The 15955-nt window shown below is 44.7% G+C and overlaps 1 protein-coding gene across 1 annotated transcript in view; it reads right to left on the reverse strand.

Annotated features, from left to right (window-relative positions):
• Nucleotides 1-1263: 1263 nt before the first annotated feature.
• The window catches only part of CD38 (CD38 molecule), a 39924-nt gene continuing 25232 nt past the window's right edge, over nt 1264-15955 (reverse strand). Inside the window, exons 4-8 of the mRNA XM_002916247.4 lie at nt 13837-13922; nt 10192-10265; nt 8612-8704; nt 8169-8255; nt 1264-5338 (exon numbers count right to left, since the gene is read on the reverse strand). Coding sequence (XP_002916293.1) covers nt 5281-5338; nt 8169-8255; nt 8612-8704; nt 10192-10265; nt 13837-13922 — 398 coding nt within the window. The 3' untranslated portion in view covers nt 1264-5280. The remainder of the gene's footprint in view (nt 5339-8168; nt 8256-8611; nt 8705-10191; nt 10266-13836; nt 13923-15955) is intronic.

The raw sequence follows: 15955 nt of genomic DNA on the forward strand, positions 1-15955 counted from the left end.
TGTGGTTCTTATTACTCTACCCATTCAGGGAAGTTCCTGCAAGGCAGCTCTGAGGAAACTGGACTGATTATTGTGTCATTCACAAAGGGAGATTTATTCGGTTCCAAGTGAAGGCTTGGGTTGGCTATCCCATTTCTTCTCAGTCTTACCCTTTTCCAGTGTTCTGCTTGCTCATTACACAGGAGACAGTGTCTACTTCCAGGACCTTTTTCCTTCTGATTTCATCTACCAAAGAGAGCTCACACCTTTATTATCACCAGAGAGCAAGGGTTGGGTTGGCAATGCCACGGGGGGGCTGTTGAACTCCTGGTCATCTTGAAAAATGAGTTACGAATGTCAAATTCTTAGACCTGGGGCAGTGCAGAGGCTGGAGGTTGGGGGGCTCTGCTGACGTTGTTCAGCAACATCAGCTTGGGATGGGACAACCCTGCTGGCTGGCAAGAGGGCCATCCCTGGGGCGCCTGGGTGGCACAGCGGTTAAGCGTCTGCCTTCGGCTCAGGGCATGATCCCAGCGTTCTGGGATCGAGCCCCACATCAGGCTCTTCTGCTATGAGCCTGCTTCTTCCTCTCCCACTCCCCCTGCTTGTGTTCCCTCTCTCCGCTGGCTGTCTCTATCTCTGTCAAATAAATAAAAAATCTTAAAAAAAAAAAAAAAAGAGGGCCATCCCTACCCGCCTCTCCATTGCTCCCAGGGTCTCAGCTTCTAAACCAAGTAGGCTTGTCAAGGGATTTCCTCCAGAAAAAAAAGTTCCAACCTTTTTTTTAATTAAAAGAAGCTAACCATGAGTTAAGCACTATTTTGAGAATTGTACATCCATCATTTTGTTCGATGCTCAGAACCCAAAGAGGTAGGCATTCCTAATACCTCATTTTATAGGCAGATGCTGAGCTCTGTTCTAAGCATTTTACATTTCAGACCCATACAACAGAAGGACCTACACAGCCATGAATCTGAGTCTAGTGAGCCAAAGAGGCAGGCGCCATACTTGACGAGACATCCCACACACACTTCGGTTACAGCAGTCCCCCCTTATCCATGGTTTCAGTCATTCAGGGTTGATCACAACCCAGGAGCACATGATCCTCTTTCAGACCAACTGTCAGAAGGGCAACAGTAGACTAACACTAGGGTCACAATGCCAGCATCATTCACCTCACTTCATCTCAGCACGCAGCCATTTTGTCATCTCACATCATCACAAGAGGGGTGAGTACAATACAGGAAGGTATTTTCAGAGAGAGACCACATTCACAAACTTTCATTACAGTATATTGTTATAATTATTCTATTTTATTCATAGTTATTGTTGTTAATCTCTTACTGCACTTAATTTATAAACTTTACCATAGGTATGTATAGGAAAAAACATAATATACATAGGGCTCAGTATTTTCCACAGTCTCAGGCATCCACCGGGAATCTTGGAACATATCCCTCACAGAGAAGGGTGGGGAGACTACTGTTCTTCTATTCCCGGAAACAGCGGTGGCCACATCTGGCAATGACAAAGTGACAGCCAAGTGTCCTCAGGGCAAGAACGACACCTCCATCTGACCAGTCTGTGGAGTAATTTTGGGTGTTTTTCTTGGCTAAGAGGCTTCCAAACTGTTTTCTTGCCCTCCTGGAGGATCTGTAAGATGTTGATATTGTCTAGAAATACATTTCCAGCCAGAGTTGCATTCTGCTGTTGTGGCTGAGATCGCTGGCTGATACAAAATGGGAAGTGCCTGATACATCACACATTAGTTTCCCCTTCTCTGCAGGTCTGCATTGTGCATCAAACCTTCAAACGCTGTTTCACATTTATGTACCTTATTAAGAATCACACATAGTGCTACGTTATCACATTAAACTCTAGGGAGGTCTCAAGGTGAGTCGTCTTCGTAGAGAACAAAGGTGTTTCTCAAAGCTGAGATTCTTGCTGCATCTCTGTGACTCAAGTTCAAGGATAAATGCCCTGTCAGGGACCAGTTCAAAGCCTTCTGTGTTTGGTGAGTATGAGCTGGAAGTCAGCAAACCACTGCCTCTCAGGGCAGCACACCCAGCTACTCAGTTCCTGATGAATTGTTAAAAGCATATATGCTAAAAATGACAACTCTTCATAGTATAAATAAATTGTTTCATTATTTAAAAAAAACAACTGTGGGAAAATGCCTGGGTTATCACTGCATTCACATAATGCCTTTCAAAGTTGTAGCACACTCTGGGTTTACTTCAACATTACTTCATACAATGTTAATTCTCTGTATGTAACATTTATCCTTGCCTTATAAAAAAAAAAACAAAAAACAACCAACCTTCTGTGTAGTATGGATTCTGAGAAACTCAAGTCACAGTCTTGGGAATTGTTTTAAGGAGAAATGAGATGCCAGGAAGCAAATCAACGCTGCTCCTGCTGGGTCCTTTGTTATCAGGGAGTGTGCAGACATGGGTTGAGCTTGTTTCCAACAAGAGCTCTGTGTGTGTGTGTGTGTGTGTGTGTGTGTGTGTGTGTGTCTTCTTTCAAGTATTCAACCTAAAATTTCATAACTGTATTTCTAAGATTGTCTCAACTATTTATTATAAGGTCAAGAAGCACTACAGAAGGAAAACAGTGAGCCTTCAGGAGTGAGAAAGGGGGACCTAGGTCCTGGGTCACAACCTTCAGGTTAAGTATGATGGTGGGTACAAGTTGGGATGGTAAGAACATATTCTAGAGAAAGTATGAATGGAGTTGGGAGACAGAGAGGTAGCAGGTTGATGAGTAAAGTATGAGGCTATGAGCAGTCAGTAATGCAGTGAGGATGTCACTTCTAAGAAGAGGGATATGAAGGATGTCTTCATATATATGTAGGCCAGAAAGTCCTTAGACTAGAGATGGCTGCATGGTCATGGTCATGCAAAGATACCCAAAGTTGGAAATGCAGAGAGACAGGAGGTAGGGATGGGTATCATGGGAATGAAGATACAGAGGTGGCATACAAGGAAAGAGTGACCCAACCCCCCAAAACCCCCAGAGCTTGCTGGGGTGCTCTGTGCACAGTGTGAAAACCTTGGGACCAGCCTCTTCCTAGTCTCCACCAGCTTTGAACCCGGACACTCAAATGAGTCTTCCCAAGACTCTTAGAAACTGACTGCTACTCTGTTTCATCTGTGGAAGGGCATGTAAAGAACAAAATTTTTCTGACACTTCAAGGGGTATCCTGCTGAAGAAGGAAGATACATTAGAGAGTCCAAAAATCAGCAAGCAAGCCCCACAGTAAGGCAGAAAGGGTCCTGAGAGGAAAACAGCCAGGTCACATAGGGGGTTAGCAGGGCCCTATCACTGAAGACATTCTGCAGGCAGAGTTCACTGAACCCTGGGGCAAGCCTGAGCTTTCATCAGAACTGGTCCTGAGCATCCATCTTCACATCAAGCCCAGACTAAAGCCTGTGACGATGTGCCTATGTGGACACGGGGGCCAGTGAAGAATCTGTGGGCTGCCCACAGTGGCTACAGCTGCCGTGGCTCCTGAAGGAACCTGGATTGCCCCCCAGGGGCCAGCAGAAAGGCGCCAGCCTTGGTGGAATGCTAGTTCATCTGTAAGGCACCGTGCTACCCTGTTGATTGTTGTGATCTTTTAGTCCCACCACACCTTGTGTGGGGGGATAGTAAATAATAATCCTTATTTGAATGGCAAGGAAGCCAAAGTTCAAAAAGGTTAAGTATTTCATTCAAGATTACAGAGCAATGCCAAAATAATGAATCCAGAAACATCTGACTTCAAAATTTATCCTGTTTTCAACAAACCTAATGGATTCTCTGAAATGTCCTCAGATTAGTTTATTCTTCAACAAATCTACATTTAAAAAAAACCTAGAAAATATCCAGGTGTTTGAAAATTAGGCAACACATTTTTTTTCTTTCTCTTTTTCTTTCTTTCATGTTTTTGTTTTTGTTTTTGTTTTTGCAGCAAAGCAAGGTTTATGGAATGATAGCAGAGTGATAGTACAAAGCTCCCAAAGAGGGAAGGAACTTGAGGGGGTTGCCCTAGGCAACACATTTCTAAATAACAATTAAATTAGAAAATATAAATAAAAACAGACATACCAAACTTAAGATCTGCAGCTAAAGCAGCACCCAGAGGAAAACTTATAGTACTAAGTAATCTATAAAAAAAAGAAAGTGTGCTGAAAAATCGGTGATCTAAGCTCCAATCTTAAGACGCTAAACAGGAAACCCAAGGAAATTAGAAGGAATATTTATATCCCTAATAATAAAGAGAAGAGTGAAAACCAATTAAATAGATAGAGAAAACAAAGCTAAAGGTTAGTTCTCTGAAAGAGTAATAAAAGTGATGAATCCCCAAGCAAGCCTAATCAAGAAAAAAAGGGAGAACAAATTGCTAGTATCGGGAACAAATACATATTTTAACTGCCTATCATATACGTAAGACACTGAGCATGAGGAGGAGGAAGACAGGAAGAAAAGTATCTGTTTTTGAAGCTACCCAGAAAAACCATAGATCAGATTCTATTACATTCAACTTAATCCAACATGCATTTATCAGAAGAGAACATAAAGCATGGCAGCTGGTATTATAGGCCTAGAAAGGGAGCATATCTACTTTGGAGTCAGACAGAGCTGAGTTGAAATTCAACCTCTATCTTGAACTAAATGTATGACTTCAGGCAAATTATATAACCTCTCGGAACTTCCATTTCTCATCTAACAAATGGGAGTTAACAGTACCAACCTCATAGGGCTATTGGAAGAGCGGGAGGTAAAGCACGTGGGGAGCTGATATTGTACAGAATTCTTTTCCCAACATGACCCATAACCACCACGGGTCACAACATGACCCATACTTTAACTATTTGTAGAAAGGGTACAAAAATATATCCTGAGACAAGGTCATTCATTCAGAAATGCAACATTTCTGAAAAGCATAGGCATTTACCTTCTCTTAATTACCTGCACCAATAAGAGAGGTTTGGTATGGTCATTTTCAACACAAAGGATGCTACCAAGCTATAAACATATCAAAGCACCTATGAAAATTAAAATGAAATAATATAAAATTTCCATTGTAATTGTACACCATAAATTTTTCATGAGTATTAGGCAATCAAAATAAAAACTATACCAATAATATGTTATTTTAAAACTTTGGGGGAAAGGCTTCCGACTCTAGTGTTGGCATCATGACGGAAGATCCCCCCAAGTCCTCAGCTTCCCAGCAGTGTCTCCTCAGCCACGCGTGCCAATGTCTACTGCAAGGCTCAAAGATCTGAAACGACCGTGCTGATTGGCTCATCTTTAAAATCTGCAAGATGGATGCTCAGGATTTTTCACACACTGGAGAAGCCTGATAGGCCTTTAACAAGAAAGATAAGACCAAAAAAAAAAAAAAAAAAAAAAAAAAAAAAAAAAAAAGAAAGATCAATCAGCAGTACGGTACAGCTATGGTTCAATTCCCCAAGGCAAGTAGCCCCTTCATTAGCAACAGAAGTATGCAGGGACCACTCCGCAACCACATAGCTTCCTCTCCTGCAGTGACAACACAGAGAAAGGTCAAATGGCCCAATTTGGTTTCATGTCACTTGTAAAGCCACAGAAATAAATACTGAGAAGGGATGTTGGACGATAAAGTTTGGAGATGAAAATACATGTCTGGCTCAAACCTGACATCACAGACACATGTGTATGAATGTCAGCTGATGATCAAGACACAACAGAGGCAGCAACCTGAGATGGGGGACCTCAGTATTGTCTGTGGATGACCTGCTTTCTTCTCTTTAGAAGCTTCCTGAGCGAGGGTTGAGCCATAGGGTCAGGGGCGGAAGACAGGGTAGAGACTCTCTGGGGGAAGACCGGCAGCCATCAGCAGGAAGACCACACATCCTTTGCACAGAACAAAACCTAGACAAGAATCTAGCTGGTGAGTGTCTCTCTATTTCATAAAAATGAAATCAGAAAGCAACAGGGTCCAGTGGGAGTGGCTGGACTGCAGAGAAGAGTGAATAGTAAGGAATGTGGTTCACCAAACTGTAGCTGAATCGATTTTGCTAAATGTGAGTCAAGAAGAGGGATATCCTTAGAAGCAGCTACAAGCACCCCTGGGCTTCTGGAATGGGCCATCTCAGGCTCACTTCTAGCCAACTATCATGACCAGCTGGGCACAGCGGTTCTAAGTGTAGAGTCACTCCATCCTCACCAATATGGCAGCCTCGGATCCCCCACATGAATACTTTCCAGGGGAAAGTAATTATTAACAACATAGAGGAAGAAGTGCACCCTTTAGGTTTTTAATAAATACGTCACAAGGGAGCACTAACCAGAAAAGAACATGCTGACACTTTTAAGGTCATCCAAAAAAGTACTGTGACTCTCTGTTCACTCCACTGGTTAGAACGTATGTGAAGAAATTCTGTATAATTTCATTGGGAGTGTGAGTGTGTGTATGGGGAAAAGGAAAAGGACTTGAAGGATATACAGCCAAATGTTAATAGCATTTGCCTCTGGGTGGGATTTATAAGGGGGTAACAGCAGAATCAGCAGGAGGTCTAACCCATATGAATGTACTTCCATTTCTCCTTTGCCTATTAAACAATCACACCAAAACAGCTGGACAACAGTTTGCTAAATTGCAAAGTGTGTTTGGCATGGAGTGATTTCAACTTCAGTCTATGTCTATATCCCTGACATTCACTTTAGGTTCCCATGGGCTCAAGCAGCTTTCTTGCAAAGCCACAGAACTCTTAAGATACAACAAAGGGCCCTGAGGAGTTGGTAATTTAAAGAATCACATTGACTATATCGCAACCTCATAGCTGGAGAAAAGGTCTAGTGATTTCAAATATGATCCCCAAATTTAAGGTTACATGAGCTGAGGCTCAGAATGACAGGTGTTGGCTTACAGGTCACTTCCTCCGATGTGGGCCCCTGTTCAAGCCCAGATGGAAGGTACGCTTTTACGTTCTTCCTAGCTCGCGAACGAGTGAGCTCCCCCACATCCTGCAGTGGTCATGAATGAGGCTGATGGATGGCCATTAATGAAAGAAAGGGGAATGATTAAAATGAGAGAAAAAGAGGGGGTTGTTGGGAATAAGACCCATGTACCTTCCCCAGTCTTCTCCTAGGTGTTTATAGTGTTCTATTTTCCCAACACGAGATATCTTTGAATAACTTAGATGGTCAGATGTCTGCAATGCTTCTTTTATAGTTGATCTTGCTCCTTTGTTCAGCTTGTTTTCCCATCTAACTGCAGTAGAAAGCTTGTGTTATTTTCTGGCAGTTTCCAGAGAGGAGCCAGCTGACTGAGGGGGAATTCAGGTCATTTTGAGACAAAAGCCCTCAGTGAATGTTCCTGGAATCTGTCCTCCTGCCTTTCCGATAGGGTTGGTGGGAGAAGGTGGTGACAGAAGGAGACAGGAAAAGGATTCTTGAATTCCAGCCTCTGTGTTCTTTGAGAAAATTGTTCACTCCACATCAATCTAAGTCATCACTTATGGGCAAATCTTCAAAGATGCTTCTAGCGAGGAGTCCCTGCCACAACTACTTAAAAATGAGCGAGGGTCCCAGCTTGGATAACAGAGTTGCAGATGACTTTAAAAATAGATACTATCTGTAATTTTAAACTTTTTCCCAATAAACATGTATTACTGGTAAAAAAAAAAATTAAGATTTTACCTTTTCTAATTTATAAAAGATAAAATTTGGTAGACATCCATGTGGCAACTTATCAAGTGTTAGGCGTCTACACTGAGATCCAACTAAAGAAACTTCACATGCAAAATACTGCCATGTCACAAGGATTTTACAAATCCTTTGCATTGGACAAAATGTGCTTCCGCTCCCCTGAAAGCTAGCAGGTTTGCAAGCCCTGGGTCGGGTGACTCCTGTGAGAAACCAGGAAATACGTTCTCAAAAGCTGGGTCAGCTTCAGGGGCAAATCAATGATCAGGGACAGGTGGAGAAGAAAGGAAGAGGAAGATGGGGGAAAGGTGGCCAATGGAAGGCCACTGGCTGGAAACAGCTTGTAGGCTGGGCCAGGGGGAAGGAACGCTCACCACAAGTCACCATCCCAGATCACCCAACAAGGCCCAAGAGGGATTCCCACAGCCCTCCTGGCTCAGAGGCGGCCAAGGAGAGGAAAATACCTACAGATGGCAAGACAGGCATTTCTTTTTCAAGAAATCAATTACCCGTAATTATTCTCGCAAGAAAATGCAATACTCCTTTCCTTTAGAATCCATTTCAGAACATTTATGGAGGAACTCGAGCATGAGTCACTGGGAAAGAAAGAAAGAGAGTTAAGTGACAAGGTTCTTGCAAACATTTCCTGATCTCAGTTTCTTCTAGGTAGCAAGCCCTGGGCCAGGCCCTGGGATAAACTGGAGCAGAAGTTGTTTTTAAGACCTCACAGGGCAGCAGGGGAGCTGAGGGCGTGAACTGCATACATACTTACAGTGGATATGAAACTGAGAGGACATGAAACTTATTGGGATGGGCTGAATGTCCAGGGAGAGGCCCCAGTCATTTCCTGAGTCACTCTGTTCTCAATGCATTCTTGTGACTGTGGCTGCTTCCATGGACTGATTCCGAAAATCACCCTGACAACGTACACGGACGAAGTAGAAACATGTACCTGCCCGCACTTCCGATGTCATGCATCACCCAGGCCTGTAGTCGATGAACCTTCTCCGGACGCAAATTAAAGACTTCCACGCGTCCAAAAGTGCTACAAGAGAAGACGCAGAGAATATTGTTAACCTCCAACTGAATTGTTCAGCCATCCCCAGGCCTTGTCAAGAGCCAGCAGGCAGGGAACCACTGGTTAGAACCTGCCCTTTGGGATTGACCGGTGATTTTAACTAGAAACAGCCAATCTCATTCAGTGGGACCCTCATTGAATACGATTCTCAGAATAAGATTTTTAATCGGTCCCTTGATGGTGGTTCTTTAAATACGTGCTCTTCAAAGAGGGGGCCTTGCACTGACATGATGGGCATTGCCTGGGAGCTAGTTGGACCTGCAGAATCTCAGGCCCCCGGCACCTGCTGAAGCAGAATCTGCAGCCGAACTGTCCCTAGATGACCCCCTTCAGTGAGGTTCGAGAGGCGCTGCTCTGAGAGCCCCTACTGCCCTGCTCGGACCCCAGCCCTAAACTCCTCCCTGCTGGTCTCTGACAGCCACCACTCCTCTTGCACGTAGCTGGACACCAAACCTCGGACTACAAAATCCTGAGATGTTAACACTTTCACCCAAAAGCCTGCAAACTTAGGATCAGAAGACGATAAAAGGACAAATGTTTCTTTGCAGACTTAAATAGGAAAACAGGAGAGAAGGAAAATTCTTTGGGGGTATCGAGAGAGCCTGGAGCAGCCCACCAGTAGCTGCCTCTCTTCTCAATCCAGCCTTTTCCAGGGTTAAGACTGGAGAACAAAGGCTGGGGAAGTATCCAATGTGGTAAAAACTAAGTATAGAAGGAGGTCAGAGAAGAAAGGCATTGGTGCGGCCAGGCGCTATGGATTAAATGAGGAATGACAGCTGATACTCACGGACCCCTCTCTCTGTTGTGAAGCACAGAGCTCAGCACTTGTCAGACATTATCTCAGTTAATCTTCCAGTCAGCACCACCCCCTCTCCTGGTGCCTACTACAGGGGCTCCCAGAGGCTAGGTGCCCAGCCGACGGTCACACAGGTAATATGTAATGACCGGAGCCCCTGCTTTCAACCACTACGAAAAATTATGGGCAATGCCTAGAAAGAGACAGTGAAGGCCAAGAGCCCAGCACAGTAGTGGTCTGACTGCTTAACTGGGATGCACACGCTTCACAGAGGACACAGGAGCCAGGCCAGATCTTCGTGGACGGTGAGGATTAAACAAGTGGGAGCAGGGAGGGGAGCCGGGCAGGGGGAACAGCACAAACAAAGGAGGGAAGTTGGGAGAGCTCCGAAAATTGCACCAGGCCTTGAAAACCCAAGAGGAGGAGCTGGCCACAGAACAAGGGCCAATGGAACATTTAGAGGACTTTACACAAAGGAGACACCAGACAAAAGCATTAACTTAGACAAATCTCTCCATAGAAAACCAACATTTCACTTCTTTAACCCAAATCTTCAGTACTGACTTAACCATGAAAAGCATATTCTTCTAGGGATGAAATATTTAATAGGAGGCCGTACTAACACTTGCAAATAGGATGCAAAGAAATGAGTAAGTACCTTCTTTCATCAAAGGGGTTACTGATGGACCCATTGAGCACCACATGGACCACGCCACAGGCATCTTCTGCAAACTTAAAGGAAAAAAAAAAAGCCCACCATTCCTTAGCATGCAAATTTAATTGCCACACCCCAGCAGCTCCTTCCAAAACAACTCCTAGCGTTGGTTGGTTAAGGAGGGAACAGCCTGCGTGCTTCTCCCTCACTAATGCCAGGTGTGTGCCAGGTGTGTGTAATCTGCATCCTAAACCACTGGCAGGATTATGCCCCACATGAGAATTCTGGAAGCGGTTGCTTTAATCTGTTTGGACAATGAAGGTCAACACCATCGTTCACAGGTTTGCTACACTGATGGTTCAGAAGCTGGAAGTCCAGGGGCACCTGGGTGGCTCAGTCGTTAAGCGTCTGCCTTCAGCTCAGGGCATGATCCCGGCATTCTGGGATCGAGCCCCAGATCAGGCTCCTCCGCTGGGAGCCTGCTTCTTCCTCTCCCACTCCCCCTGCTTGTGTTCCATCTCTCACTGGCTGTCTCTATCTCTGTCAAATGAATAAATAAAATCTTTAAAAAAAAAAATAAAAGAAGCTGGAAGTCCAGGGAGTAAGGGAAACATTGCTGGAGGAGGAAGATAGAAGCGCTTTCTTGGTGTCACGCGCTGCAGACACCGCACATGTCATTCAGCGGGAGCAGGGTGGACAATGCGAGGGCAAGAGAACAGGGACAGGAAGAAAGGGGAAACTGAGGAGAGAAAGGGACACAGGTTTGCACAGGCACAAAGGGAAATAATGAATGAATGAATGAATGAATGAATGAATGAATGAATCATTGGGCAAGGAGTTTTTTTTTTTTAAAGATTTTATTTATTTATTCGACAGAGATAGAGACAGCCAGCGAGAGAGGGAACAAGCAGGAGGAGTGGGAGAGGAAGAAGGCAGGCTCATAGCGGAGGAGCCTGATGTGGGGCTCGATCCCATAACGCCAGGATCACGCCCTGAGCCGAAGGCAGACGCTTAACTGCCTGTGCCACCCAGGCGCCCCTGGGCAAGGAGTTTTATTCGTGCAACGAACTTTCAGCTGGAATCTTTGGTAGGCGCTGGGGAAACAAAATGAACAATGCAAAGTCATCTACATGTTCCCTCCAAGAGGTCCCCCCGGACCCCTGGGACCAGCTCAGGTTCACTGCTACCTCGTACTGTGAAGCTGAGCTCATTGTGGGCGTCGTTGCCAGTACTGAGTGCTGTTTGAGAGCTGTGAGCCTGGCCGTCCTGCCTGCCACCACAGCCCCGGAGCTTGGAGCCAGTGCCCGACACAGGGTGGGCACCCAGAGAAAATCTACGGGAGGAAATGAGGGAAGGAGACAGGGAGGGAAAGAGAAGCCAGAAGTTGAAATACTCAGTGATGGAAATTAGGGAAGAAATAGGGAAGGCATGGCAGAGGGCAACAAAAGCTAGGTACTGCAGGACAGATAGGATCTCACCTGGGAAAGGCTGAGGCAGGGGCAAACAAAAGGCCTAAGGGTTTGAGAAAACAGTGGTTTTGGTGAAAACCTCAGTGGATGCAGAAGCTGGGCAGACAAGTGAGTTCACAGAGGGCTGTGACTGCTTGGCCAAGGAGTCCGGCCTTTATGCTGCAGGGGAGGAAACAGCACTGAGCCATCTGAAGCCAAACTGTAAGAACCCAGGGCAGCTTGGGTCTTTCCGCTGCGGGTGATGAACAGAGGACAGGGGCCCGATTTCTACCAAGCACAAGTGCTAAGTCAACAGAGTGCTTCCAGAGGCCAAGCACTGCGCCTGCCGTCTCGGATTCCCAAGAGCCCCCAGGAAATAAGCATTGGGTCACTTTGCCCCACAGTCACATCTCTTGGAAAGAAGTGCAAGGGGGATTCAAACCCCAAGCTGTTCTGCCTCCCCTGTCAGAAAAAGGAAGGATCTCGTCTGATTAAACAAAGTCCTCTCTGTACATCTGTAAGCATTTAGCCAAAATAAAGCTGCAGTCCCAGGCAGCTCACCATGGTGGTGGGGGGGGCGCCTTCCATCCCCTTCACCACTGTGCTCCCAGGTTGGTGCCTGACGCATAGGAAACGTGGCTTGGCTTTAGAAGCTGTTCACCATAGCACTACCCCAAAACATATCAGAGAGTGAGAAAGTAAGTAGGAACCTTTCCCAGAAACAGCAAGCAAGCAAGCAAGCAACAACAAATTACAGAGGGCCTCTGTATAATTATGCAGCACTTAGTAGGGACTCAACATATTCATTAAAGGAATGCATTCTGAGTTAGTTAATGGGGTAGTAGTATCTTGTTTAAATATGGCAGGAACTCCATAGGACAAGCATTCTTTTTTTTTTTTTTAAGATTTATTTATTTGAGAGAGAGAGAATAGGGAGAGGGGAAAAGGGAGCTAGTCTTCAAGCAGACTCCCTGCTGAGCAGAGAGCCTGACACGGGGCTCAAACTCCCAACCCCCCCTCCCTGATATCATGACCTAAGCCGAAATCAAGAGTCTGACACTTCACAGAGTGAGCCACTCAGGAGCCCCAGGACAAGCATTATTCTTATTCCTATTTGACAAATGGGGAATCTGAAGGTCAGAACTGTTAAAGAATCCACATTTAAATGGTCTCCTTACCTCAAATCCCAGGCCACCCCCCTCCTCTCTACCAGACGAGTTTACCTGAATCTCCTTAAGGATGGTAAGTCTCTCAGCTCCTCTACCAACTAGCCTGTTGACCTTGGATGAGTCACTGAACCTCTGAGTCTTTGCACCTTCCCACAGCCCTTACTGTGAGGACTAACTGGGACGACAGGGATCCGGCACCTGGCCCAGGACTTGCCACGAAATGCACCTAGCAAATGTGAGTTTCACTTGCCTCCACTCCTCCCATGTCTGGACTCAATTCTGGAGAATTAAAAATAGTATCGTTTTACTTTCTCCCTGGTTTTCTCTCCTCCACTTCTTTCTTTCTTCCTTTCTTTCCTTTTTTCCTTAGTCCACTTGCAGAGAAGTAACTCATAAGAAAAATTAATGTACACCAAGGCAGCTTAGCGTAAGTCAGAAACAGAGAGAGATGAGGGGAAGGATGATGGAAGTAATCCCCAGCTGGAATTGCAGATCTGGAGTCAGAGAATTGGGGATAAACTCCCAGATCTGCCACTTACTATGTTTAGTAGACAGTGTAATCTGTTCTGTCATCTGTAAAATGGGTACAGGACACATGAGACCCACTTCATAGGATTCTTGTGAGGATGGAAGCTTTTAATCCACATAAAAATGTGAGGCCTCTACCTGTGCATAGTAAGCAGTGTGCAAATGCTGATTATTCAGATCGATCAGCGATGTAAATTTGGCCAACGCCTAGATCAGAGGTTAAACCCACCTGGAGGTCCCGGGCAACCCAAGCCAAAACCTGGGTAAGAGCAAGGATTCACCAACTAGAGCCCATGGACCCTCCGTGAATGCCCTAAAATTATATGTGAAAATCTTCCGTTATGTGCTTAGGTACATTATTCTCAAGAAACAATCCTGAACTTCTTTTTTTTTTTTCCCTAAAAGAATCTGTGGTCCAAAAAGAATTAAAACCAACCACTGACTGGATGACCTCTTAAGTTCTTTGGTCTCCAAAATTCTAAAATTTCCCTTTTGGTACTTACCCTTTTGGACACTGTGTTCCAGAATACAGAAAAAGAGTTGTTGCTGCAGTCTTCCCTCCAGTTTGGACAAGATTTATAGTTCATGTCTAAAAGACATAGTTTTAAGAAAATAATTAAAGTAGAAAAGTAAGGGTGTAATTAAGCTCTGTTTTCCCGGGCTGCTCGATCAGAGACTATGTGATCTACTCCCACCAAATAAATCAGGGAAGGATTTGGGGGTATGAGCAGCACCATTAGGGAAGGCTGACGTCGCACCCGGTTTTGAAGGATGAATGGTCTTCAGACAGACGAGACAGAGACAGGGCTCAAGGCAGAGAGGACCCAAGCAAAGGCACAACAGGTTTCGATTAGTACTGCCACAGCCGAAAGGACGAGGAGGGAAAACCAGATGACAAGGCTTATAAAAGGCAGAGGCCAGGCCACGCTGAGGAATTTAGAGTTTATCCTGGAGGCAAAATTTAGGCTTTAGGTAAAAGACAGAAACCATCCCACTGTGGTGGCCAGATGGAGGCCAACCTAGAGAGGTAAGGAGGGAGAAGTAAGAACCTTACAAAGGTCCCCACAAGAGAGTGGGGTGTGTTCACGGTCTGGACGCAGGCAGGGGCAAGAGGGATAGGAAATGGAAACAGATTATGTGGGTGACTGGTTGGTTATGGGGGAGGAGGGCAGGGTAAGAATGAAGCAGAATCTGGGGACGTCTTACTTCTAACTCTGAATCATCAAGCAGGTAGGGCAAGTGCATGAAGAGAAGTCCTGGAACTTTCTCATGTCCCAGAAGTCAGGCATGTGGCAGCTACCATTTCCTCTGTGGGTATGTAGACAGCTGACCCTAGAAAAGCACCCATCTTTCTATTTCTTCCTTGTTATGGGTTGAATTTTGTTCCTTCGGAAAATATGTTAAAGTACCTGGGAATGTGACCTTATTTGGCAAAAGGGTCTTTGATGATATAATTGATTAAAATGAGGTCATTAGTGTGGGTGGGTCCTAATCCAATAGGGGTGGCATCCTTTTTAGAAGAATATGGTCAGAGATAGATATGCACAAAGGGGGGCAGGGGGATGCTATAAAGACACAGAAGAAGACAACCACATGAAGACGCAGAGTGTGGAGTGATGCATCTAGAAGCCAAGAACACCAAGTGTTGCCAGCAAACACCAGAAGCTAGAAGAGGCAAATTCTCCCCTCGAGCATTCAGAGGCAGCGTAGCGCAGCTGACACCTTGACCTTGGACTTCTAGCTTCTAGACCTTGAGAAAGTAAATTTCCAGTGTTTTACGCCATCCAGTTTCTGGTACTTTCTAACAGCAGCCACTGGGAACTATACACTTACAATCCACAGACAGGGGCTTGACTGCCAGTGACAGGAAAAGAAGACCCCAGACCAGAAACCCTTTCCAGGATGAGGAAGTAAATTCTGGAAGTTTTTTTTAATATTAATTAAATGCTAAAAACAAAATCGCACAAATAAAAAAAGAAACATTTCCATGCACAGATGTAAATAATTACTGTACAGTCAAAAGATAAATCTGAATCATCTCCCAACAGAGGCCAAAATGCTGACAGTGATGGGACATACATTTTCTAAGGTGCAGCTATTGTTCATAGGTTTTCAAGAACATAAATTTTTTTGTCTTCACACCCACATGTGGAAAGAAGTACCCTGATTTGTCACCTCTCTCCACATAACGGTGTCTCCCCCGCTTGCTGTCTGCCATTATGCAAACATACCTTCAATAAAATTTTAAAGTCAGAGCTAAAAAGGTAGGAGGGAAATTCTACAACAAAGTAAGAGAAATTAAATTAAGTACATAAACAAATCCGAATAAGAAGCTTAAAAAAAGAGATTAATAGGTTTTAACAAAAATTGGAACTTTCAGGGGCACTTCACTGGCTCAATTAGTAGAGCATGTGACCCTTAATCTCCGGGTCATGAGGTCAAGCCCCACGTTGGGCGCCGAGACTACTTAAAATAAAAATTTAAATTAAAAAAAAGTAAAACTTTCATAGTAAAGCAAAAAAACAACTTAAAACTAAGGTATAAAAAAATGTGGACACCAGAATATATAACAATGAAAACATAAAAATCAGGAAATACAGCAAATGAAATAGGGAGAAAAAG

Source organism: Ailuropoda melanoleuca, chromosome 11, assembly GCF_002007445.2.
Source record: "Ailuropoda melanoleuca isolate Jingjing chromosome 11, ASM200744v2, whole genome shotgun sequence".
Classification (NCBI taxonomy): Eukaryota; Metazoa; Chordata; class Mammalia; order Carnivora; family Ursidae; genus Ailuropoda; species Ailuropoda melanoleuca.